This window comes from Panthera leo, chromosome C1 (genome assembly GCF_018350215.1).
Source record: "Panthera leo isolate Ple1 chromosome C1, P.leo_Ple1_pat1.1, whole genome shotgun sequence".
Lineage (NCBI taxonomy): Eukaryota > Metazoa > Chordata > Mammalia > Carnivora > Felidae > Panthera > Panthera leo.
Window position 1 is genome coordinate 99,868,173 of NC_056686.1, and position 26,260 is coordinate 99,894,432.

A 26,260-nucleotide genomic window follows, 5' to 3' on the forward strand; every position below is an offset into this window, starting at 1 on the left:
CCCCCTCCCTGCGACTTCGCCCGGCGCCGCTGCTTCGCCTTCCCGGCGAGGCGGGAGACCTCCCTCCCCGTTGGCAGACTTCCGAGGAGCCCCTTATTTTTCCACCACCGAGGTGAAGAGATTCTGAAATCGAAGCATCAGGGGCGGTTAAGTGAACCTTCTGCAACTCCTCGGATCTGGTCAGGCTCCCGTTTGGGGCGGCAGACCACATTGGAGCATCTCACTGGGGTGCCGGAATGGAAGACCCCACCTTGCATCCTTTCTGCAGCGTTGCTTGCCTCGTCCGCCGTTAGGAATGAAGAGGAGACTTGTGATAACCCGAGGAGGTACTGAAAGCCAAATGGCAGAGAAAATATCACAGGACACAAACTAGTGATCGTGTGGGGGCCACACACGTTTTTGAATGTAATTGGACGAGCGTGAAAGAGGTGCCCTATTAAAAAGCACAACAGTTCTTTAAGAGGAGCAAAATTGAGTTTCCCCATTTTTGCCAAGATTTTGAAGACTGTTCAATGTATTGTACATTTGATATAAGATGATAACTTTATAAAATATTCTGCCCGAGAGCGTAAACGATGACTACCCCGGCCCTGCTCCCTTTATCTGGACGAAGGATACCACCTCTGAACCTGGGGCCGCCTTCCTTTCCGCATCACAGGGCTACCTTGAGACTTTCTGAGAAGTTTATCCTCCTCCTTATTCTAAGTGCCTTCATCACCCTGTGTTTTGGGGCATTCTTCTTCCTTCCAGACTCTTCAAAACACAAACGCTTTGATCTGGGTTTGGAAGATGTGTTAATTCCCCATGTAGATGCCAGCAAAGGGGCCAAAAACCCTGGAGTCTTCCTGATCCATGGACCTGATGAACATAGACACAGGTTTGTTTATTTCAGAAGTTCTGATATTAACATTTGGCAGAGCAAGGTATGGTTTATTGCATCAGACCGGTCTTAAAATTTTTCGTTGTTGTTGTTGCAGTAAAATGTAATTTTCCTCGAGTCGTTAGAGTTGCAGTTATTTCAGAACTGATAGAATGGAACCATAGACGGGAAGGGCTCCTAGAGCCTAGTCCTCCAGCTCCTTTGTTTTATAGAGGAGAAACGTTTGTGCTCAGAGATGTAGTGCCTCATATGAACGTTTGGGAATGGAGGTATGAAAATTTAATCTAAAGAAATGATGATCTATGCTGCGCCTTCATTTATTAAGAATGTGTTGCATTCAGTCTTAGTGCCACCCTGTGAAATAGACCCATTGAATCCTGACCGCTTCTGTGAGTTTGTTCTCTCCCAGAGGGCTCTTATTCTCTGGCTTGTAGTTAAAGCTTAGTAGTGAATCTTAGCTTTTTAGGAAGGCAAACTATGGGCAGAATATACCTGTGGTGTCTTAACCTACAGAAATATACTGATTTCTGTTATTTTCAGGGACCTGTTTTGGTGCTCCATATGGAATTAGTTACGTTAAAAATATCATTGAATCTTACAGTTATTTCACTTTGTGTTTTGTAACAAGATTTGGTTATATATTTTAATTTATTTTTTATAATGTGTGAGATGGAGTGTGTCAAGGAACTATTGCAGTTTATTTGGTTAAAGGGATCACATTCTTTCAGATCACCAAATTGAGGGGAGCGCTCGGTGATTATAGCCAAATTGGGGTAAAATGGGAGCTCTAGTGACTGTCTCTTTAAATCATTTATGCAATTTGTGTCAGAAGAAGAGTTCGGGAAAGTAGTTTATTTTTCTCAAACCTACATTTTTTTTTTTAACTGTTAAATTCCCTCTTTTCCCTGTTTCTTAAAATAATTTTTGAGTGTGTGAAAAAAACTATGTGTTTGAATTCTGTTTTCAACTGACATTAGTTTTAACTTTTTATTAAGTAGGAGGTTTTTGGAAAAGCTGAGGTTCAAATGTGAGCCTAAGTTTAAATACTTGGGATAATGTAGTGTTGTAATGACAGCTGGTTTTTCCTTATTCTCAATCTTGTTAATTCATTATTTTCTTCCTGATTCTTTGACTTTTGGCTGAACCTTATGGAGTAGTTACTTCTAAAACTGTTTCATGCCATTATTCTGTAACTAAATTTGGACTTTTTGCCATCATTTTCATCTTCTGTACTCTTTTGCATCAGTTCCTTCTATTTTGCCCTTTGCCCTTTGCGACTTCGAGAAAATCTGATGTGATCTGTGAAATATGTTGCTGAAAAATTAGCACTGAAACTACTATTTTCCTGGAGAAACCTTAGTTCCCATGATTTTTATAGAAACTCTGATAAATATTTGAAAATAAAGGGTGTTAAGACTGGCTTCAGATTTTTTTTTGACAACCACGCGTAAACATTGTTTAACTCTATAATTATAGTAATCCGTCACATACTGAGCAGTTTTCTTCACATTTTAAGTGTGGTCTAAAGGTTAAAATATATACAGTATATGGCAACATCCTAGTTTAGAAATATTCACATAGAAAGATTCTCAGTTAAGTAGAGTTAAAATTTAAGATTTGAATGAGAATAGATATGTCCATCTTATTCATGTTTTAAAAAGCCTACTTAAATCTCTCAAACAAAAATTCTTAAATTAATAGGACCTGTGAATGCATATGCTTGTGTATTGCTATCCCAAATTCTTGGGTTCCTGAGTTTGGAATTAGAGGGTTGGTTATTGAGTTCTCATAGTAAGGGATGGTGGGTGAGCCAGATCCTGAGTTTTGGATAGTAAGAGTCCAGGTAGCAAATGATACTTGTGAGAGTTTACTCCAGTCTATTTAGTTCCTGAATTTAGGAAACCAAGAATTCACATAGTGAGGGTTCGGGTGAAGAGGGATCCCTGTATTACCTCTATACATATTTCTGTGCTTATATCAGTTTGTTTTTATCTTTGTTTTGTATGTCATTGATTGTTGCTTACCATATCTTAAAGCACAGTCTACCAATTTCTAATTTGAGCAATGAAATCCATTTCAAAGCAGAGATCATTCAAATAAGTTTAAAATGTGAGACATAAAACATCAAGCTAATGCAGACATATTATCTTTATAAAAATCATGCAGAAAGATGGTATTTTAACAGAGTTAGTTCGTGCTAAAATCATACGTATTTTGGGTGTGGGTCAAAAAAACATCTTTCTTAATTTGAAAAGTACAAGTTGATAATTTATCTTAATTTTGTGTATGTGTAGAAGGGTGCAGGGTAGAGGGATGAGGAACCTTACTTTAATGGATAAGTAATGGAAAATAAATCATGGCCATTATTTCTTATTCACAGTATTTAAGGGGTACTTGTTGCATTGACTTTTCTTTATTAATGAGTTAGCTTAGTATTGTAGTTAGGTGCTTAAGTTCTGAGTCTTGACTACATAGATTCATACCCTAGTTTGTCACTGATTTAGATGTATGATCTTGAGTAAATTTTCATACTCTGTGCCTAAATTGCTTCCTCTGGATGACGGCATTTACTTTACAGATTGTTATATTGAATGAGATAGTAACATACAAAGTACTCAAAATAGTTCTTAGTATTTAGTAAGTGGTCAATAAATATTAGGAATTATTATCAATAATTATTGTTTTAATTGAATTACTTTAATTTTGAGGCCACTTTAAATACCATACATGTTTCTGAAAAGTTAGGTACAGATTAATATTTTAAAAGCATACCAGAATCTTGTTGTTGTCTAAAGGAACATTTAAAAAAAAATTTTTTTTTTTAATGTTTATTTATTTTTGAGACAGAGAGAGACAGAGCATGAGTGGGGGAAGGTCAGAGAGGGAGACACAGAATCCAAAGCAGGCTCCAGGCTCTGAGCTGTCAGCACAGAGCCCAACTTGGGGCTCGAACTCACGACTTGAGCCGAAGTCCGACGCTCAACCAGCTGAGCCACCCAGGCGCCCCAAAGGAACATTTTATAACCAAAGTAGTTAGTGACAAATGTGTATTGCGTGTCTACTGTGTGTCAGGCCCTGCTTTAATGGAGCTTCCCATCTAGGAGGATGATGGGCATTAAATAAGTAAATTTATTGTTGAAGTATGAGGAATGTTATGAAGTTGTACTCAGTGCTGTCAGAGTACATAATGGTGCGATTTATCCCTGTGGAGTGGGGTCGTGGGACAGGCAGTGCCAACAGGGAAGGCTTCATTGAGGAAGCAGTGACTGGCTCAGAGACTTAGAACTAGTAGATTGCTAAGTGAACTAGAGATGTGGGAAAAAGTGGTCAAAGCAGAGGATACAACATGTGTGAGAACCCTAAGAAAAAAGCCTGGCACCATTGAGGACCTGAGAAATGTTCAGTATGGCTGGTGTGGGGCGGCTAGGTGAAGACTACATGAGAGGTCAGATTTGGCCTTCTTGTTGTTCAAAAAGCATGGGTTAGTTGCCAGCTTTCACATATCAGGAGGTTTCCCACGAAAGTCTAGATTTCTGATTTCTCTTGACAAAATTAGAGGCTATGGTATTTTCAGGTGGCAATTTTCAGATTCAGATCAGAATCCCTGGGCAGGCTCCTGGAGAGTCTGCAGTTAAGTATTTTGGTCTTTATCTTGAGTACTGTGGGAAACCAGTAAAGGGTTTTCATGAAAGCAGGGCAATGCCATAATCATTTTTTAAAAATTTAAATAATCACTATGATTGCAGTGTAAACACTGGATTGGAGAGGAGGAGGAAGAAATGTAAAATTAGGAGAGCCTAGGTCACAGAGGAGATTGGCTTAGACCACACTGGTGATAGTGGAGGCGAGAAATTCGTGGAGAAAAGTGGTTGATTCAAAAGATGTTGAAGTGTTAAGTTTCACAGAAGTTGATTGTCAATTGAATATGGGGGCTAAGGGAGGAGGAGGAGGCAGTCCAGGATAACTCCCAGTTTCTGGGTGACATGGCTATGGATTACTAAGACGTATATACTATGTGGAATGAATAATTTATGTGATTGATGTTATATAAGAATTTAAGATAAAGCATTTTCATGGAAAAACCTGTATGTTCCCTTCTATTAAGTGGTTCACAAACAGTCCATAGTTTTCAGATGATAATAATGTAAAACGCATAGTTTGATGTTGCTGATAGTTTTAACATCTGTGATTTCAAGGTAACTAAAACAGGGGTCAGTTATAACACAACATGAATGTTGTTATAAATATACACTGGATATACATAAAGTATCATGTTCATAATTTGTGTACATAATAGACCTGTCTAATTAAAATTTTACTTATTACCTTCATTTTTGAAACTAACATTTTATATAATGGCATTGTATAAATGGGATTTGTGGTTTTGTTTTGTTTTTTAAATATTTATTTGAATTGCCAGTGTGTTTCATCCTCTAGTCAGGATTTTGTTAGTATGAATTGAATACTTGAAGGTATGTTAACTTCTGATAGTTTCCTCAAACAGAAAGAACAAACAGGCTTTGGAGTTAAAGGGACCTAAAGTTGCATCTTGGTTTTACTAACTAGCTGTGAGACATTTTACTAGACATAATCACTTTTGACCCTGTGCTGGCCAATGTGGTAGTCACTAATGGCATGTTGTTTTTGAACTTGAAATGTATCTAGTCCAGATTGCAGTGTGCTTTAGTGAGAGTTTCTTAAGATTTTCATGTCATGATTTGTATTTTTTGCTTGATTCAGTTTTGCTTTTTATTGCATGAGTAGAGATTTAAAATCTCACTGTTGTCATTTTAATTTTAATATCCTTCCTTATTTCATCCCTCTTCCATGCCTTTCCCCCCTTATCCTGTTCTTAGGGCATTCTGCTCGTGTTTGGGGGAGGTTACATCATTTAAGTCTGCTGGACTTTCCCTTGTAATGTATTTACCCCCTTTGGCTGGTGGTTCTTTTTACCACTTCCCTTTAATCAGAGTCTGTTTAAAGGAACGTCTGTATATACTTGATATTTACCAACAGTCTGATATAGATGCCTTTATTGTGTGTGTGTGTATATGTATATGTGTATTTGTGTGTGTATGTATATGTGTGTGTGTGTATGTCTATTTTTATTGAGTGAATACCCTTTTCACCTGGGTAGTTGGAGGACAAGTTGATCTGTGCAGCTCTCAGTGTAATTTCCTCTATTCTGCGGTGATACTAGCATCTTTAGTCCTCTCACTGTTTTGGTGCTAGAGAACATTTTTATGTAATTCCTGAAATGAGAGTAAGTTGGCTGCATGGACATCTACTGAGGTTTTTGTTGTCTTGTCCCTTACCACCTAGAAATCAGTTTTTCATTCTATTTCCCATGCACTTCTCCCATCTCTAGGAGTTGCTCTCTAACTAACTAGTTAGATAATAAGGTAAGAATTGGGAAGAGACTGTGGGGAAAGACCAGTTAAACAGTGAGTGCTCTGACTGTGTGGAGGACTCTGTCCCATTTTTCCATTGGGACAGACCCTTGCTCTCTGAGATTAGTTACAATTGGGGTAGGGTAGTAGTTTGGTCATTTTTTGTTGCATGAGGTGAGGCTTGATTCTGGACAGTCCAAGTGTGGTTATAAGTTAGCAAAGAATTCTTCCAAATTCTGATACGATGGCTCTTATTTCTTTGGTAATCTGAGGTTTTGTCATTTTCTGCATCTTTCATAGGTATTGATAGTGATTTGGAAGAGGCTGCGTTTTGGGGCTGCTCATCAGATGACATTTTGTATATTACTTAAAGTCTAATTCTGATCCTAAGCCAAATGACAGTGACCTTGCTTTTATTAGTTCAGCATTACAAAATCACTGAATATGTTAGTATATTTTTCATTTTTCTCCAAAATGAATAAAATATCAGCATGGTTTGGTTAAAATGCAGAATGCCAAGGTATAAATGCTGATTTTCATGTTGGTCAGTGAGTGTTGGAAATTCCAGGAGATGACCTACTGTACAGTGCTCCACAAGTTGAATGTTAATGTGTTAACGGTATTTATTGGTTGAAGTTAAATGTTTTAAGGAAATCAGATTTGTTCAAGTATTAGTTTATTTTTTTTTTAAAGCTATGGTAGTCTTTCCAAAATTTCTCTTGGGTTTTATAAAAAGTGTTCTAGGGCTATGAAATGTTTATTTACTCTTATTAATATTTCTTGGATTTTCTTATTTTAAAGGATCCAACATAATCTAAGAATATTCCTTCCAAATTATTAACATTGTCTTATGTATGTTACATGTAGCCTCTAGAACATGTAGTTTAAAATTCGATTTTATTTTTTATCAGCATCGCTTGTTGTAAATCTATGCTTCAGTTACTTTCAGGGATTTGCATTTAATCTTATTTCCTGATAGTGTTTTCTGATCTACAGGGTTCTTGTTAATATTAACTAATCATCACAGCTGAGATTGCCCAAATCCACTTATGGGTTTATTCCCTTACCTCCCCTGCCTGTAGGTAGTGTTTTTCCTGTGTACTTTATCTTTCTCACGTATGTCTGTGATTGCATATTTACAGTCATTTGCTTACTTCTCGGTCTCTCCTAAAAGAGCATGGGCTCCTTGAGGGCAAATGACTGTCTTTTATTTATCTTTATATCTCCAATGCTTGAAGTACACTTGGTCCTTAATAAAAGTATATACCTATTGAATAAATGATGTTTCATGGTAAGGTGACAAATTCCCCAAGAGAAGGTATAAACAAAACACCAGGAAGAATTGAAAAGTAAGAAGCAAAAGTAGGAGGAATGATATCTTAAAGTGAGAAGCATATAGTCTTTAATAAAGGCCCTTTATAAAAAATAATTTAAAAAATTAGGGAAGAATTCCTGTAGACCCTATCTACAACATACTTATTCCTATCAAGGTACCTAAGGTATTTTGCATGCCCTCAAATTGAATTTCTCCTTTTTTTTTTTAAATTTTTTTTTTTTTAGCGTTTATTTATTTTTGAGACAGAGAGAGACAGAGCATGAACGGGGGAGGGGCAGAGAGAGAGGGAGACACAGAATCTGTAGCAGGCTCCAGGCTCTGAGCCATCAGCCCAGAGCCCGATGCGGGGCTCGAACTCACGGACCGCGAGATCGTGACCTGAGCTGAAGTCGGACGCTTAACCGACTGAGCCACTCAGGCGCTCCTGAATTTCTCCTTCTTTAGGAAAAAAGGAGGAAAACAATGGAGAGCCTGTGGCAGTGTTTTCACATGTTTAACCTTTAGTTTTCACATCAGACCTGTTAAGTTAGGTATTACTAACCTAATTTTTACAAATACAGATATTATAAAATTGGATCATGCTGAAAGTTGGCACGTCAGAAACTAAACATGTTCCCCCCACTCCACCCCCCCACCCCCCACCCCCCCAATCTGTGGTTTCTCTGTCCTCTGTTCAGTTATCTGCAGTCAACCGTGGTCTGGGGGCAGATGATTCTCCTTCTGACGTGTAAGGTCAGTAGCAGCCTAACACTAGGTCACCTCATCTCATCACACAAGTATCTTATCATCGTACATCATCATCATCATAAGAAGTGTGAGTGTGCTACAGTAAGGTATTTTGAGACAGAGAGGGTGACCACATTCATATAACTTTTTATTACAATATATTGTTATTCTAGTTTGTTATGAGTTATTGTTGTTAATCTTTTACTGTGCCTAATTTATAAATTAAACTTTATCATAGGTATGTATAGGAAAAAAGGTATATATAGGGTTTGTTACTATCTGTGGTTTCAGGCATCCTTTAGGGGTCTTGGAACTTATCCCCCACAGAGAAGGGGGACTACTGTTTTCAAAATCGGTAGTACATGGTAAACATGAATTGATTAGCTGGGCAAATGTTCTGTTTACTACTGTTTGAAAATGCTAAAAAATTTTAGATTATGGTTTAGGTTGACACTACACATTCATTGGCCAGAATAATCATTTACTATTTTTATTTTCCATTAACTGTGCACATTCTTTGAGAAAAGTGTATTTATTAAAAGAAATTTTTTTTAAATGTTTATTTTTGAGAGAGAGCGAGAGCACCAGAGAGAGAGAGAGACAGAGTGTGAGCAGGGGAGGGGCAGAGAGAGGGAGACCCAGAATTCAAAGCAGGCTCCAGGCTCTGAGCTTTCAGCACAGAGCCTGACGTGGGGCTCAAAATCATGAGCCATGAGATCACGACCTGAGCTGAAGTTGGACGCTTAACCCACTGAGCGACCCAGGCACCCCAGAAAAGTTTATTTTGATTGCCATTGAACTTTGCTGGAACATGTTTTCCTTATAGAACATGGCTGTAGTGAAGAATTTACAGATGAGGTTTTAGGATTTATTATAAGAAAAATCTCCTTTAAAGGTTATTGATTTCAGTGATTTATCTTGGAATTTTTGTAGTCCAGGAGAAAGGCATCATTGTATATTTAAAAGAACATTGGGCTTGGCGTGCTGGGTGGCTCAGTTGGTTGTGTCTGACTTCGGCTCAGGTCATGATCTCATGATGTGTGAATTCGAGCCCCACACGGGCTCTCTGCTGTCAGCACAGAGCTGGCTTTGGGTCCTCTGTCCCTCTCTCTCTGCCTCTACCCCATTTGTTCTCTCTCTCAAAAATAAACAAACATAAAACAAACAAAAACCCCTTCGGCTCAGTGTTAAGAGATAGGAGCTCTAGTTTCAGCATTGTCCTTACTTGTTAGAATGTATTTAGATAAGCTGTTTAATTTCCCTGTGCCTATTTATGAAATAAGGGAATTGATTGAATCTTTAGATTGCTTCCAGCTCATACATACGAAATGCTAATAATTTCATGAAGTAGGGAACTGAAGAATGTGCAGTAATTTAAGATATCACAAAGACTATGAAAACAAAATGTGTTCTAAATAGGAATTAGCAGTGTCATTTTTATATATAAAAATTAAGGTTAAAAATCATTTTATATGTGGCTATAATTCATTTATATATTCTATAATGAAATTTGTACCAATTTAAAAGTGTAAATGAATGAAATGCTATTTTATGCATTCTTGATTCTCTTATGTTTGAAAAGTATTTATTGAACTTTTTTTTTTTTAACATTTTATATGCTGGCCTGAATGAAGGTAATAGATATATTTACAGAAGTATTTCCAGGTGTCATTTTTGAGCCCAGTTAACAATCCCATCTCTTAATTTGGTATCTAAGTCTTTAGGATAGATGCTATGGAAAACAAGCATCCCTGAGTAAGTCAGGCCTCAGACCTGTGAAGGCTCTTATTACCCTTGATGGAAAATTTTCCTTGATTTTCTAACATTAATACTGAGAGATGCCTTTGAAAGTGTCCATTCTCTTTTATTTCCCATATCTAAACAAGAACTTTAGGGACAAGTTATATAAAGAGTTAAAGAAACAAAAGGATATGAAGTAATCTGGAGACTACAAAGAACAATGTGTATATTGTTTTTCCTTTTGCATTTTTGACAGTTACATATTTATAAAATCAACCTTTATTACCTATGCAGATCTCTTGGCCTCTCCTTAGTGATAATGAGGTTACTGTTAAAAAAACACTGGTCACATTCATTTATTCAGCAAGGGTTTTTGAGTATTTATTATGTGCTAAGCATTATACTAAGTATTGGGGATTATGGAAGATTAATTTTGACTTTGGACACTACTCAGAAATTTAAATCTTAGATTCAAATCTTAGCATCATTCTTAGAGTATATATTACCGATACCTTTTCACCTAGGTGAGCCTCTGGCGCATGCATTTAAGTCATTGGCATTTTTTTGAGAGGTCAGATAAGTTACCGTCTTCTCTTTCCTCCCCTTTGTTTTTTCCTAGTGAATTTATGTCATTAATTTATCCATTTCTGGAATATGGACTGTGTTATCTGGAAATAAGGTGCAGTGTTCTATAGCTTTTTTCGGTCAAGAACTAGGCACTGGCATCTGAAAAAAATATGCCAACCAATTGAGATGTGGCACAATTGCGTATATTTAGGTGTTTAAAACTGTCTATATAACTATATATATTTTATTTGTAAAGTTCTGTGTGCCATACATGACCTTTTAAATTACTTGGCAGTAAGGTGGCATCAGATACAAGGACATATTTGTTGGTATGTATCTGTAATGCATGTAATAATAAATGTGAATAATTTTTCTCTTAATGAGTGATGCCATTAATAAACATTTATCTTTTCATGACCTGGATTTTTCCCTCTACTTAAAAAGATTGGTAATAACCTTGAACATTGAGTGGCTGGTCCTTCTTGCACTTGCACTGTTTGTAAGTCTAAATTAATAGAATTTTTGTGAGGAACAACTTGATAGTATTAGCTAATTTAAAGTGCATATCTTTGGTTCAGTACTTCTTCTGAGAACTTATTCTTGGGAAATCTTCACATCACTGCACAAAAAGATGTTCCAATGTGTATGTAAACCACAATTTCTTTATCCATTCATTGAGGAGAGCACCTGTTGGGATGAGCACTGGGTGTTGTATGGCAACCAATTTGACAATAAATTTCATATTAAAAAAAAAAAAGATGTTCCAAGAATATCCCTTGAAGCTATAACATGACATTTTTAAATGATTTAAATGTCTGTCAACAGGGGATTACTTACATAAATGGTAATAGGTCCCAGTATGTGCATAGTTCTTTTTTTTTTTTTTCCTTTTTTTAACCCTCTATGGATCTTTCTGGTTATTCCCGAAAGCACCACACTGTTCTAATTTCATAGTTTTATAATAGTATGTTTTGATATCTGGTATAAGTTCTCTGTAATGTTGTTTTTTAAAGAGTTATAAGCATAAATAAAAGTCTTAACATAATATTACTGTCACTGTAGGTGCTATTTAAAATGTTAACATTTTCCTTTTTTAGCTGAAAATTACCCTTCTTGAGGCAAACCTCTAGCCTGAGTTTGACATTGTCTTAAGTACGTGGTTTTATACTTCTACAGCATATATATTGATATAAACTATCTCTATAAGTATAAATATATAATTATAATATAGTTTTGCATGTTCTTAAACACAGTGTATATCATTATGCAAGTTTTCTTTTTGCTCGTCATTCTTTTAACAATTTATGTATGTTTCTAATTGGGCTGTGGCTCAATTATTTTATTTACTTAGTCCATTTTATGAGTAAACCTCAAATTGTTTGTATATTCCCCTGTTGATAGATTCTTTGGTTAATTTCATACTATTGCTGCAGAAACCTTCTTGTACATGTGTTCTTGGGCACATATTTTTTTCTCCAAGGTAGAAATTTAGTAATAGAACTGAGTTGTAAAGTTGGTATATCATTGACTCAAAATTGTTTTGTTAAATTGTCTCAAAAGTGAGTGTACCAATTTAAACTCCTACCTGCATCTTCGTAAATGATGGTATTGTTAGATTTTAAAAAATCTTTACCAATATGATGCCAATTTTAGTTTTTATTTCCAATTACTAGTAAGGTAGAACTGTTTTTTTTTTTTTTTTTTATAACGTCGTTGGCTGGATTTCCTAGTCTTTAAGTTGCTGGTTTACGTTTTTTTTGCCAATTTTTCTTTTGGGTTTTTTTCCTTTTTCTTTGTATGAATTATACATTCTGAGTGAATTCTTTGTTAGTTATATGCCTCATACATATCTTCTTGTAATGGATGCCTTAGTTTTATACTTTGTTGATGGTGTCTTTGATTTTACAGAAGTGGAAAATTTTAATGTAATTGAAATTGTTAATATTTTTCTTTATGGTATTGCCTTTTGAATTTTGCTTAGGGAATACTTTTATACCCTGAAGTTATAGTGACCTATATTTTCAGTTCTGGCAGTTTTAAAGTTTCGTTTTTTACATCTAGGGATTTAACCTACATGGTTTTGACTTTTGTGTATGAATGATGAGGTAGGGATTGAGTTTAGATTTTTCCATACAGGTGTCCGATTTTCCCTCTGCTACTTATTGAAGAATCTGTCCTTTCCCATAGATTTGTAATGTCATTTCTTCTATAAAGCTATTTTTCATATTTTCATAGGTTTGTTTCTGGCTTCTCTGTGTCCTTTTGCATATTTCTTTTGCATTAGCATGGCTTGCTGTTTTAAGAAGTATAAAAATGAATGTGGCATTATGTAAGCCTTGATATCAGATAATGCTATGGGCCGAATGTTTGTGTCCTCCCAAAATTCGCATGTTGAAATCCTGATTCTCAGTGTGATGGTATGAGGAGGGTGGGGCCTTTGGGAGGTAATTAGGTTATGAGAGTGAAACCCTCATGAACGGGATTAGTGCCCTTATGAAAAGATAGGAGAGAGCTTGCTTCGTCTTTTGCTCATTCCACCATGTGAGGAGTTGGCAGTCAGCAACCTGGAAGAGCGTTCTTACCAGAACCTGACATACTGGCACCCTGATTATGAGGTGGGTTTTACCTTGAGTTGAATCTAAACTCTTCTGTAAGTATGTATTTCTTCAAGCAAGGTAAACTTTGCATAATGTAAAATTAATCATCTTAAAAGTGAACAATTTGCTGGCATTTAATACATGCACAGTGTCGTGCAATCACCACCTCTAATTCCAAAACATTTTCGTACCCCAAAAGGAAGCTCCATATCCATTAAGCAGTTACTCCTCACTCTGTCCTCTCCACCAGCCCCTAGCAGATTACCAGTCTACTTTCTGTCTCTAAGGATTTATCTTTTTTTTTTAAGTTGATTTATTTATTTTGAGAGAGAGTGAGAGAGCACATGCTGGCTCATGTTGGCTCAGGACCTGAGCCAAAATCAGGAGTCAGCCGCTTTACTGACTGAGCCATTCAAGTACCCCAGGATTTATCTCTTCTGGTAAATGTTACGACCGATGTGGTATATGGTTCACATAAACACAGTCATGCTATATATAAGACCCCTTGTGTCTGGCTTCTTCGTGTAGCATAATGTTTTTGAGACTAATCCACATTTTAGCTTCATTCCTTTTTATGGCTAAGTGATACTCCATTGTTTTTATAGGTGATTTGTATATGCGGTTACCTGGTGATGGACATTTGGATTGTTCCCACCCTTTGGCTATTGTGAATAGGACAGCTGTGAACATGTGTGTACATGCATTTGAGTACCTGTTTTTAATTCTCTTGGGTATATCCCAAGGAGTGGAGTTTCTGGGTCATACGGTAATTATATGTTTCACATTTTGAGGAACTGCCAAACTGTTTTCCATGGCAGCTGAATCATTTTACATTACCATTAGCAGTGTCTGCAGGTTCCAATTTCTCCACACATATGCCAACATTTAAAAAAAATTCTGTCCATCCTAGTGTGTAAAGTGGTATCTCATTGTAGTTTTCATTTGCATTTCCCTAATGACTACTGATACTGAACATCTTTTCATGTGCTTTTTGACCATTTGTATATCTTTTTAGAGGAATGTCCACCCAAGTCCTTGGTCTTTAAATTTAAAAAAATTGGGTGTTTTGTCTTTTTTGTTACTGAGTGGTAAGACATCTTTGTATCTTTTGGATACTAGACCCTTATCAGATTGATGGTTTGTAAATATTTTTGCCCTTTGTGTAGATTATCTTTCACTTAAAAACGTTCTTTCAGGGGCGCCTGGGTGGCTTAGTCAGTTAAGCGTCTAACTTTGGCTCAGGTCATGATCTTGCGGTCTGTGAGTTCGAGCCCCGCATTGGGCTCTGTGCTGACCGCTCAGAGCCTTGAACCTGTTTCAGATTCTGAGTCTCCCTCTCTCTCTGACCCTCCCCCGTTCATGCTCTGTCTCTCTCTGTCTCAAAAATAAATAAACGTTAAAAAAAAAAAAAATTAAAAAAAACAAAAACAAAAAAACCACGTTCTTTCATGTAAATAGTTTTTAATTTTCATGAAGCTCAGTTTTTGTTGTTGCTTGATGCTTTTCATGTCATATATAAGAATCCATTATCAAACCAAGGTCATGAAGATCTATTCTTGTTTTCTTAAGACTTTTATGATTATAACTTTTTAAAAAAAGTTTATTTATTTATTTTGAGGGAGAGAGGGAGAGAGAGAGAATCCCAAGCAGGCTGTGTACTGTCAGCACAGAGCCTGATATGGGGCTTGATTTCACAAACAGTGAGATCATGACCTGAGCCAAAATCAAGAGTTGGGTGCTTAACTGACTGAGCCACCCAGGTGCCCCCATTTTAACTTTTATATTTAGGTTGTGGATTCATTTTGAATTTTTGTGTATGGTGTGAGAAAGGGGTCCAACTTCATTATTTTGTATGTGGTTCTTCAGTTATCCTTGCACCATTTGCTGAAGAGACTGTTTTATTGGCCTCTTTTTTAAAGATCATTTGGCTGTACTAGTAGGAGTCTATTTCTGTACACTGTTCTATTCCTTTCATCTATATATGTTTGTCCTTATGCCAGTACCATACTGATTTGATTACTGAACCTTTGTAGCAAGTTTTGAAATTAGGAATGTGAATGCTCCAATGTTGTTATTCTTTTTCAGAATTGTTTTGATGATTGTTGGACCACTTGTAATTCCTTATGAATTTGAGGATCAGCTTTTCAGTTTCTGCAAAAACAGCTCTTGTAGTTTTGATAGGAATTTTGTTGTATCTGTAGATTGCTCATTTTAACAATAGTAAGTCTTCCAGTCCATGACTGTGATACATCTTTCCATTGTTTATATCTTCTTCATTTTCTTTCAGCAATATGTGTAGTTTTCAGTGCACAAGTATTTCAGCTCCTTAGTTAAATTTATTCCTAGGTATTCTTTTGTGTGCTATTATGAGTGGAATTGTTTTCTTAATTTCCAATTTCCTCTTGGGTTTTTCCTTTGTGATGTATAGAAACATAACTGACTTTTGTGTGTTGAGCTTGTGGTCTCAATTTTACTGAATTCATTTATTATCTATAGTAGTCATTTTGTGGATTCTTTGAAATTTTCTGTGTATATGTCATCTGTGAATAGAGATAGTTTTACTTCTTCCTTTCCAATTTGGATGCCTTTAATTTCTTTTTTCTTGCCTGATTGCTCTGGCTAGAACTTAACAGTTCAGTGTTGATGAGCAGTGGTGAAAGTGGGCATCTTTGCCTTATTCTTGATCTTGGGAAAGCTTTTAGTCTTTCACCCGTTGAGTATGATAATAGCCGTGAAGTTTTCATAAGTGCCCTTTATCTATCATGTTGAGGAAGTTTCTTCATATTCCTAGTTTGCTGTATGTTTATCAGGAAAGGGTGTTGGGTTTTGTCAAATGCTTTTTCTGTATCAGTTGAGATGCTTATGTATTTTATTCCCTTTGTTCCATTAATGTGGTATATTACCTTTTGTGATTTTCTTTTTTTATTAAAAAAATTTTTTTTAATGTTTATTTCTGAGACAGAGAGAGACAGAGCATGAGTGGGGGAGGGGCAGAGAGAGAAAGAGACACAGAATCAGAAGCAGGCTCCAGGCTCTGAGCTGTCAGCACAGAGCCCGAAGCGGGGCTCGAACTCACAGACCGCGAGATCATGACCTGAGCTGAAGTTGGACGCTCAACTGACTGAGCCACCCAGGTGCCTCCATTTTGTGATTTTTCTTATGTTGAACCATCTTTGCATTTCTGGATAAAGTCTACTTGCTCATGGTTTATATAGCCATTTTAATATGCTGTTGGGATTAGTTTGCTAGTCTTTTGTAGAGGTTATTTGCATTTATATTTATAAAGGGTGTTGATCTGTAGTTTTCTTGTGGTGTCTTTGTCTGGCTTTGATAAACAGAGTAACGCTAGCTTAATGGAACAAGTTAAGAAGTGTTCTTGCCTCTATTTTTTGAAAGAGTTTAAGGAGGATTGGTGTTAATTCTTTCTTTTTTAAAATTTTTTTTTAATGTTTATTTATTTTTGAGACAGAGCACGAATGGGGGAGGGTCAGAGAGAGAGGGAGACACAGAATCTGAAGCAGGCTCCAGGCTCTGAGCTGTCAGCACAGAGCCCGACCCGGGGCTCGAACTCACAGACCGTGAGATCATGACCTGAGCCGAAGTCGGACGCTTAACCGACTGAGCCATCCAGGCGCCCCTGGTGTTAATTCTTTAAACATGGTGGAATTCACTTCTGAAACCATCTGGTCCTGGGCATTTCTTTGTTGGGAGGTATTTGATTCCTGATTCAAGCTCCTTACCTGTTCTAGGTCTATTTCGATTTTGTTTCTGCTTGAGTCACTTTTTGCAGTTTGGTGTTTCTAGGAGTGTGTCCAGCTCATCCAGGTTTTCTGATCTGGTGGTGTACACTTGTTTATAGTACTGTCTTTTAATCTTTTTTATTTCTGTAAGGCCAACAGTAATGTTTTCATTTTTATTTCGGATTTTAGTTACTTACATCATCTATGCTTTTTTGTCATTTGGCGAAGGGATTGTCAGATTTGTCCGTCTTTTTTCAAAGAACTAACTGGATTTTATTGATTCTCTTTGTTTTTCTATTTTCTATTTTATTTATCTCTAATCTTTATTGATTTTTTTTTCTGCTAGCTTTGTGTTTAGTGTGCTTTTTTCCTAGTTTTTAAGTTGTAAAGTTACATTTTTACTTTGAAATCTTCTTTTAAGTGTAGGCATTTTATTGCTGTTAATTTTTCTCTGAGGACTGCTTTTTTTGTATCCCATAACTTTGGTATGTTGTATTTTTGTTTTCCTTTGTCTCCTATTTTCTAACTTGCCGTGTGATTTCTTTTTTGACCAGTTGATTGTTTCAGAGTGTGTTGTTTAATTTCCACATATTTTTGAATTGTCATTTTCCTTCTGTTACTGATTTCTAACTTCATTATGGTCAGCGAAGATACTTTGTATGATTTAATCTCTTTACATTTATTGAGAATTATTTTGTGGTCTAACGTATGGTTTACCTAGGAGAATGTTCCATGTGCACTTGAGAAGAATGCACATTTTGTTGTTGTTGGGTAGTGTTTTATATATGTTTGTTAGGTCTAGTGGTTTTATAGTGTTGTTCAACTCTCCTCTAGATGTTCTAGCTGTTGTTGAAAGTGGAGTATGGAAATCTCCAACAATTGTAAAATTGCCTTTTACTTTCTTCAGTCCTATCAATGCTTGCTTCATATGTTATGGGGTTCTGCTGTTTGGTGTTTATAAGTGTTACATATATGTTTATAATTGCTACATCTTGCTGATGAATTGATTTCCATAAGTATTTTAGAATTAGGTTATCAAGATCTCATCCTTCTGCTTTCCAGTCTCTTTTTGTACTCCTATTGGTTGAACCTAATAGGAGACCAGTTGAGAGATAATTTGCAGAGTCTAAGCCCCAGGATCATGAGGCAGAGTATAGAGGAGTAGATTTAGAATTTAAGATTTAGGTTTACTCACTGGTGTTATCTGGCTTCCCTGTTTTTAGTGTATGGACTTTAATCAGATCCAGATGAGCAGTCAGTGAAACAGTCTATGAGGGGCCTCTTTTTGTAGAATTGGAGTTGAATGGCCAGCAGCTCACCTGAGGCAAAGTGGATCCCTGTTGGGTTGGGCCTTTTCTCCGGAGAGCCTAGTAGTCTCCGTCAGGTGATGCTTTTAGATTGGGCAGGTGATCAGGAGGACCTCTTCGCAGGAGTGACTGAGGCAGGCCCTCTCAGCCTTTGCTGGAAGTTAGAGCAGCTCTCAACTCAGGCACGTGAATAGCTTTGCAGGAGAGCAGGCTGTGTAGGTTAGTGCCAGGTCTCAGGTCTCTTCCCACATTCCTGAAAGTAATTTCTATATCAGTGAGTAATAGTAAATAGAAATTCTGCATTGGTTGACTGCCTTCTTGCTTTTCGCCTTGTTCTCATTTATGCCATATTCAGAATAACTTGGAGTTTAAAGCATTAGGTGGGACTCGTCTGTTTTTCAGTGGTGTTGGTGCGTCAGAATATTTCATTCTATGCTGGTTAGAATTGCCGTAGCAACATTTGAGAGTGAGTCGAAGGCATGAGCTTAGGTCATAGTCCCAGAATACCTGTTCCGTTTGCATTAAAAATATTGCAGGAGAGGAATTTTGGATACCAACAGTAGAAACCAGGTGTAATGCATGTCAAAAAAGATATTAATTAGAAGGATATTGGTTGGCTTTCAGAATTGACATAAAGGCTGGAGAATGAGGTTTAGAAAATAGGCATTAAAGGAAGCTGGGTATGCAGAACCATAGTGAGGGCGAAGAAGCAGTCAGTGTACCACTGTCAGTGCTGCTGGTCACTGAGCACGGGTTATGGCTTTGCTACCTTTTGACCTTGGATTCCTCTGCTTCCTGAGTTCTTATTTTTAAAATTGAGTCCTTGCTTTTTTATGTCCGTTACTTCAGATCTGTAGTCCCAGCCAGAGAATCTGATTGCCTAAGTGTAGGTCATGGGCTTTTGTCTTGCTGTTAGATGATAGACAAACTATCTTCAACGTTCTGGCTTTTATATGAAGAGAAGGGATTCTGCTTCCAATATACTGGTGAATCACTTAATTTAGATAAGGGGTTGCATATTGACATCTTAAGCATAGAGTAAATTGAAAAGAACCGTAAGTTTTACTATAGTGACTTGTGTTATAGTTGAGGATGAAGTTCTTACTTGTGCTGTTTAGAAATGTAGATATAAATAGACTTTCTAGACTGTACCCTTTCAGTATTTTCTGTGCAGGGGTTTAAAACAGGGGCCAGTACTGCTCCCCTTAGAGGGTTTTTGGAAACATGGGGGCATTTTTTTGCTGGTCACACTGATGGGAAGGGTAGCATTATTGACAGTTAGTGAACGGGGACCAAGAATCCTAACCACTGCACAGTGCCCTGGTAGTCCACACAACAAACACTTGAATTCTTGCCCCAAATGCCCATAGTGCATTTGAGAAGCACTGAATTGTATGGATTATCTTAATGAAGGGCTGCAAATTATTACCCATCTCATTTACTTCACTGTATACACCCTCTAGTTTGAACTTTATTTCTTGCTTCCTTGCTTTGTTTCTTGGTACTTTTCCTTAGTTCAAAGGACTTTATTCCTTTTTCAAGCCAAAAAAAAAAAAAATATCTGGCTTCAGCACTTATATAAAAAATAAATCAAAATGGATCAAAGACCTAATGTAAGAGCTAAAACTATAAAACTCTTAGAAGAAAACTTACGGGAAAAGCTTCATGACATTGGATTTGGCAGTGATTTCTTGGATATGATACCAAAAGCACAGGCAACAAAATAAAAACATAGGTAAGTGGGACTTCAAGAAAATTAAGACCTTTTGTACGATCATTAGTTAGTGGACTGCAGGGTTTGGAGCTGAGGATGGGGAGCTGTCTATATCTACTTGGGCTGCCATAACAAAATACCGGAGAGTGGATGGCTTAAATAACAGAGACTTATTTCTCACAGTTTTAGAGGCTGGACATTCTAAGGTTAAGATCTAGCAGTGTTTGGTTTCAGGGGAAGTCTCTTTTCCTGGCTTGCAGGTGGCTGCTTTCTTTCTGTGTCCTCATGTGACCTTTCTTCTGTGCTTAGGGTGGGACAGGAGGGGTCCATAGAGGGGAAGAGAGGGAGAGAGAGAGAGAGAGAGAGAGAGAGAGAGGGAGAGAGAGAGCGTGCAAAAGATTTCTCTTCTTAGAAGGCCACTGATCCCATCATGAGGGCCTTTACTCTTACAATGCCGTCTAACCCTGATTACGTCCCAAAGGCCCCATTTCCAAATACCATCGTGTTCGGAGTTAGTTTCAACATTAGAGTTTTTAGTGATGTGAACATTCAGTCTATGAATTTTTAGGGACACATTCATTCTAAGACATAATGTCCAAATAATTTAGGCAGACCACAGAAACAAGTTGTCAGTTTGGAGAGGCTAGGTGGAGAAGGAGGATGTCAGCCAAGAATTAGAGAAACAAGAAGAGAAGGAAGGTTCAAAACTAGAAAATGGGAATGCAGAGCTTAGAGAAATGATCTGGAACAAAAAGGGATGGCTACAGCTTTTGTTCCTGAATCTTACTGTTTCCAGTGTAGGTAGGGGTACTTGGTAAAGATGCTTTTGGTGAAAATAGTGGCTTTGGACCAGGGACTGCAATAAAACCTGAATGGATAGTGAATGTTTTGCTCCATAGGAAAAAAATGAATAACTTAATAAAAACTTGTGATTTTTATTTATTTTAAAAATTCTATTTTAAGTTTTTGTTTTTGTTTTATTTTGGGGGGAGCAGAGAGAGGAAGAGAGAATCCGAAGCAGGCTCCATGCTGTCAGTGCAGAACCTGATTCAGGGCTTGATCTCAGAAACCTTGAGACCATGACCTCAGCTGGAATCAGGAGTTGGGGGCTTAACTGACTTAGCCACCCAGGCGCCCCACAAAACCTTTTTAGGAAGAACACTTAGAGGGTTTCCTGGGTGGGTCAGTTGAGCATCTGACTTCAGCTCAGGTCATGATCTCACAGTTCGTGAGTTTGAGCCCCGCATTAGTCTCTCTGCTGTCAGCACAGAGCCTGCTTCGGATCCTCTGTCCCCATCTCTCTTTGCCCCTCCCCCCCCCCCTCAAAAATAAGTAAGACATTAAAAAAAGTACTAAAAAATAACACTTAGGGTAAACTTTTTATGTCTTCACAGATGACCGATAGTGACGTTTTGAACCAATGATTTCTGTCTTCCTGTTTTTTTTTGCTGATTTTTTTTTTTAAATTGAAATGTAGTGGACACACACGGTGTTACTTTAGTTTCAGGTGTACAGCACAGTTATTCGACCAGAGGAGTCTGTATACATATGCTTTGCTCACCACTAGCGTAGCTGCTGTCTGTCACCATACGGTGCTATTACAGTACCATCGACTGTAGGCCCTGTGCCTTACCTTTCACCCTGGTGACTTATTCCTTCCATGACTGGGAGCTTGTACCTCCCACTCCCTCTCATCTGTTTTGTCCGTCCCCCACCACCCTCCCCTCTGACAGTCACCAGTTCTTTGCATTTATGGGTCTGTTTCTGTGCATTTTGTTTGTTCATTAGTTTTGTTTTTAGATTACATATCTAAGTGAAATCATATAGTATTTGACTTTGTCTGACTTATTTCTCTTAGCATAATACCTTCTAGGCCTGTCCATGTTGTTGCAAGTGGCAAAACTCATTTTTTTAATGGCCAAGTAATACTGTGTTGCGTATTTATCCCACATTCATACATTTATTGATGGATACTTAGGTTTCTTTCATATATTGGTACTGGAAATAATGCTGCAATAAACACAGGCTTGCATGTGTGACTTGATGATTATAGTATATTAGTGTTGCTTCTGGTCTCTCTCCACTTATGGTTACTTTTTGATGACTATGATTTTGGTGGGAGAGTATCTTTATAATAATCAGAAAACCATCAACATTTTTTCTTTATACTTTTTTTTATTAAAAATATTTTTTCAAGTTTATTTTGAGAGAGGGAGAGAGAGAGACAAAGGGAGACATTGCTCAAGCAAGGGAGCGGAAGGAAGAGAGAGAGAGAGAGAGAGAGAGAGAGAAAGAGAAAGAATCCCAGCAGGCTCCACACTCTCAACACAGAGCCCAGTGTGGGGCTTGATCTCACAAACTGAGATCGTGACCTGAGCTAAAATCAAGAGTCTGATGCTTAACCATCTGAGCCACCCAGGCGCCCCTGTTCTTTATACATTTTTAGCTAATCGAAAGGACTACTTACAATACTAAATCACCTACAGGGTGATTGGGTGCTTGGGTGACTCAGTCGGTTAAGTGCCTGACTTTGACTCAGGTCATGATCTCACAGATTGTGAGTTAGAGCCCCGCATCGGGCTCTGTGCCGACAGCTGAGAACCTGGAGCCTGCATCAGATCCTGTGTCTCCCTCTCTGTCCCTCCACAGCTTGTGCTGTGTCTTTTTCTGTCTCTCAAATGAATAAACGTTAAAAAAAATTCTTAAAAAAATAACTGAGTCACCTTCTAAGACAAAAGAACATTATGAAATAAAAGTCTTATATTGAAGCTGAAAGAAACAAAAGGGTGGGAGTTACTGGGTGCATGCTTAGTTCCTTCTTTTTCTTTTGAGTTTTATGTCCATTTTTAGTTTTTGATTCATTGAGGATAGCCAGGCTTTGTTTTATTTAGAATCTCCATTCTGGGGTAGAGATTTTACTATTGCCTTATTACATATTTTTAAATGGTAAGAAAACACTTTGCATTTCTTATAAGGTTTGTTTTATAATGGGTTTTTGCATATATGATCTAGTTATATGTGTGTCTGCATTATCTGTGCTTAGATTTTAATCTCAGGCTCTAGCAAAACCTGAAGGAAGAGAAGCAAATTGACAAAATGTGTTTTTTTGCCTTCAAAATAAACCATAAAAATTGAAACCAATTTTAAGCAGAGAGCTTAAAAATAAGACACATGAGAGAGTTAAGCAAAAACAGTAACAAGACAAAGCAGGTCATTATATAATGATAAAACTGTCAATTCATCAAGAAGATAAAACAATTATATATGTATCGAACATCACAGCACTTAAAAGAAGCAAACTAAAATATCTGAAAGGGGAAGTAGACAACTATACTATAATAGTAGAAGACTTCAATATCCCATTTTAACTATGGGTAGATGATCCAGACAGAATTAACAAGGAAACTTGCACTTGAACCGTACTTGAGACCAGTGGATGTAACATACACAGAGCGTTCCATCCAGCAGCAGTAGAGTACCCATCCATCTCAAGTGTACACAGAACATTTTCCAGGATAGATCGTATGATAAATCACACAACAAGTCTTAATAAATTTAAGAATATTAAAATCATACCAAATATCTTTTTTTAAAATAACAATGGTATGAAACTAGAAATCAATTATAGAACAAAAGCTGGAGAATTCATAAATATGTTGAAATTCAACAAAATACTCTTGAACAATCAGTGGGTTGAAGAAGAGATCCAAAGGGAAATCAAAAAATACCTTGAAACATAAAATGGAAACACAACATACCAAAACTTACGGGATGCTGTAAAGGCAGTTCTGGGAGGGAAGTTTATGGTGATAAACTCCTACATTAAATAAAAAAAAGATCTTATATAGCCTAACTTTAAACCTCAAGAAACTAAGAAAAGGGGAAACAAAGCCTAAAGTTAAAAGAAGGAAATAAAAAGATCAGAACAAAAAGAAATGGAGATCAGAAAACCAATAGAAAAACTCAGCCAAACTAAAAGCTGTTTTTTTGAAAATATAAAATGGACAAACCTTTAACTAGACTACTAAAGTGAAGACTCAAATTCAGAAATTAAAGAGGACACAACTGATACTGCTGATATGCAAAGGATTGTAAGGGAGTACTAAGAACAATTAAATGCCAACAAATTGGATAGCCTAGAAGAAATTGATACATCATGGAAACCTACAACCTGTCAAGTCTGGATCATGAAGAAGGAGGAAATTGAATCAGTAATAAAACAAACAAGGAAAAGTCCAGGACCAGAGGGTTTCATGGGTGAAATCTACCACAGACTTTTAAGGAAAAATTAACATCAGGCCTTCTCAAACTTTTCAGAATTTTGAAAAGGAGGGAATACTCCCAAACTCATTTAATAAGGCCAGCATTATTCTGATTTCAAAGCCAGGCAGGGACACTTCAAGTAAAGAAAATTGCAGGTCACTATGCCTGAGGAAAGAACTGCAGAAATCTCAAGAAAGTATTAGCAAACCACGTTCAGCCTCACATTGAAAGGATCATACACCATGATCACCTGGGATTTGTTCCTGGAATGCAGGGGTGGCCCCAAATATGCAAATCAATATATGTGATACACCACATTAATAGAATGAAAGATAAAAGTCATATGATCATCTCAGTAGATGCAGAAGAAGCATTTGACAAAATACAACATCCTTTCATGATAAAAACTTGCAATAAATTGGGTATAGAAGGAACATACCACAACATAATAAAAGCCATGTATTATAAGCCCACAGCTAACATCATATTCAACAGTGAAAAATGAAATCTTTTCCTCTAAGATCAGGAATAAGGCAGTAGTGCTCAATCTAACCACCTGTATTCAACATAGTACTGGAAATCCTAGCCAGGGTGAGCAGGCAAAATAAATAAAAGGCATCCAAATTGGAAAGGAAGAAGTATAATTGGTCTTTGCAGATGATATGATCATATGTATAGAAAATCCTAAAGACTCCATCATAAAAAACTGTGAGGACTTATCAACGAATTCAGTAAAGTTGCAGGATATAAAATCAATATATAGAAATCAGTCATGTTTCTATACACTAACAACGAAGTATCTAAAAATGAAGTAAAGCAATCTCATTCACAATAGCATCAAAAAAAATAAAATACTCAGGAATAAATTTAACCAAGGAGGTGAAAGATCTGTCAATGAGAACTATTAAGACTTTGATAAAAGAACTTGGAGAGACACAAATAAATGGGAAGATATACTTGCTCATGGATTGCAAGAGTTAATATAGTTAAAATGTCTTGTGCTACCTGAAGCTATCCATAGACCTTTGGTGCAGTCCCTATCAAAGTTCAAATGACATTTTTCACAGAATTAGAAGAAAAAAATCCTAAGATTCATATGGAGTCACAAAAGACCCTAAACAGCCAAAGCACTCTTGAGAAAGAGCGACAAAGCTGGAGGCATCACACTTACTGACTTTAGACTATACTTGAGAGCTGTAGTAATCAAAACAGTATGGTCCTGGCATAAAAATAGACACATAGACCGATGGAACAGAATCAAGAGAAATAAACCATTACAGTATTTGAGAAGGGAGTCAGAAATATTCAATGGAAAGAATAGTGTCCTCAATAAATGGTCTTGGGAAAACTGGATAACCACATACAGAAGAGTGGACTTATACCACTCAAAAAAATTTACTCCAAGTGGACTATAGCCTTAAACATAAGACCTGAAACAGTCAGACTTACAGAAGAAAACAGGGGGAAAGATCCTTGACATTTTTGCCTTTTTCAGTGATTTTTTTGGGAAATGACATTAAAAGCACAAACAAAAGCAAAAATTAATAACTGGACTACATCAAACTAAAAAGCTTCTGTGCAGCAGAAGAAACATTCAACAAAATGAAAAGGTGACCTACAGAATGGGCAAAAATATTTGGAAATCATATTGCTGATAAGGGGTTAATATCCAAAATACATAAAAAACTCATACAAATCAGTAGCAAAAAAACCAAACAATACAACTAAAAAATGGACAGGGGAACTGAATAGATTTTTCCAAAGAAGACATACAAATGGCCAAAAGATACGTGAAAAGATACCTAATATCACTAATCATCAGAGAAATGCAAATCAAAAGGTGCTAGAGGTTTGTTGTCAAAAAGACAAGAGATATAACAAGTGTTAGGATGTGGAGAAAAGGGACCCCTTGTACACTATGGTAGGAGTGTGAATTGGTATGGCACTAAGGAACGTGGTATGAAGGTTCCTCCAAAAGTTAGAACGGACGCACCGTAAGA

The 26,260-nt window shown here is 36.9% G+C and overlaps 1 protein-coding gene across 1 annotated transcript in view; it reads left to right on the forward strand.

The window, feature by feature from the left end:
* Positions 1-335: 335 nt before the first annotated feature.
* MAN1A2 (mannosidase alpha class 1A member 2) overlaps positions 336-26,260 on the forward strand; it is a 176,324-nt gene continuing 150,399 nt past the window's right edge. Inside the window, exon 1 of the mRNA XM_042953597.1 lies at positions 336-877. Coding sequence (XP_042809531.1) covers positions 576-877 — 302 coding nt within the window. The 5' untranslated portion in view covers positions 336-575. The remainder of the gene's footprint in view (positions 878-26,260) is intronic.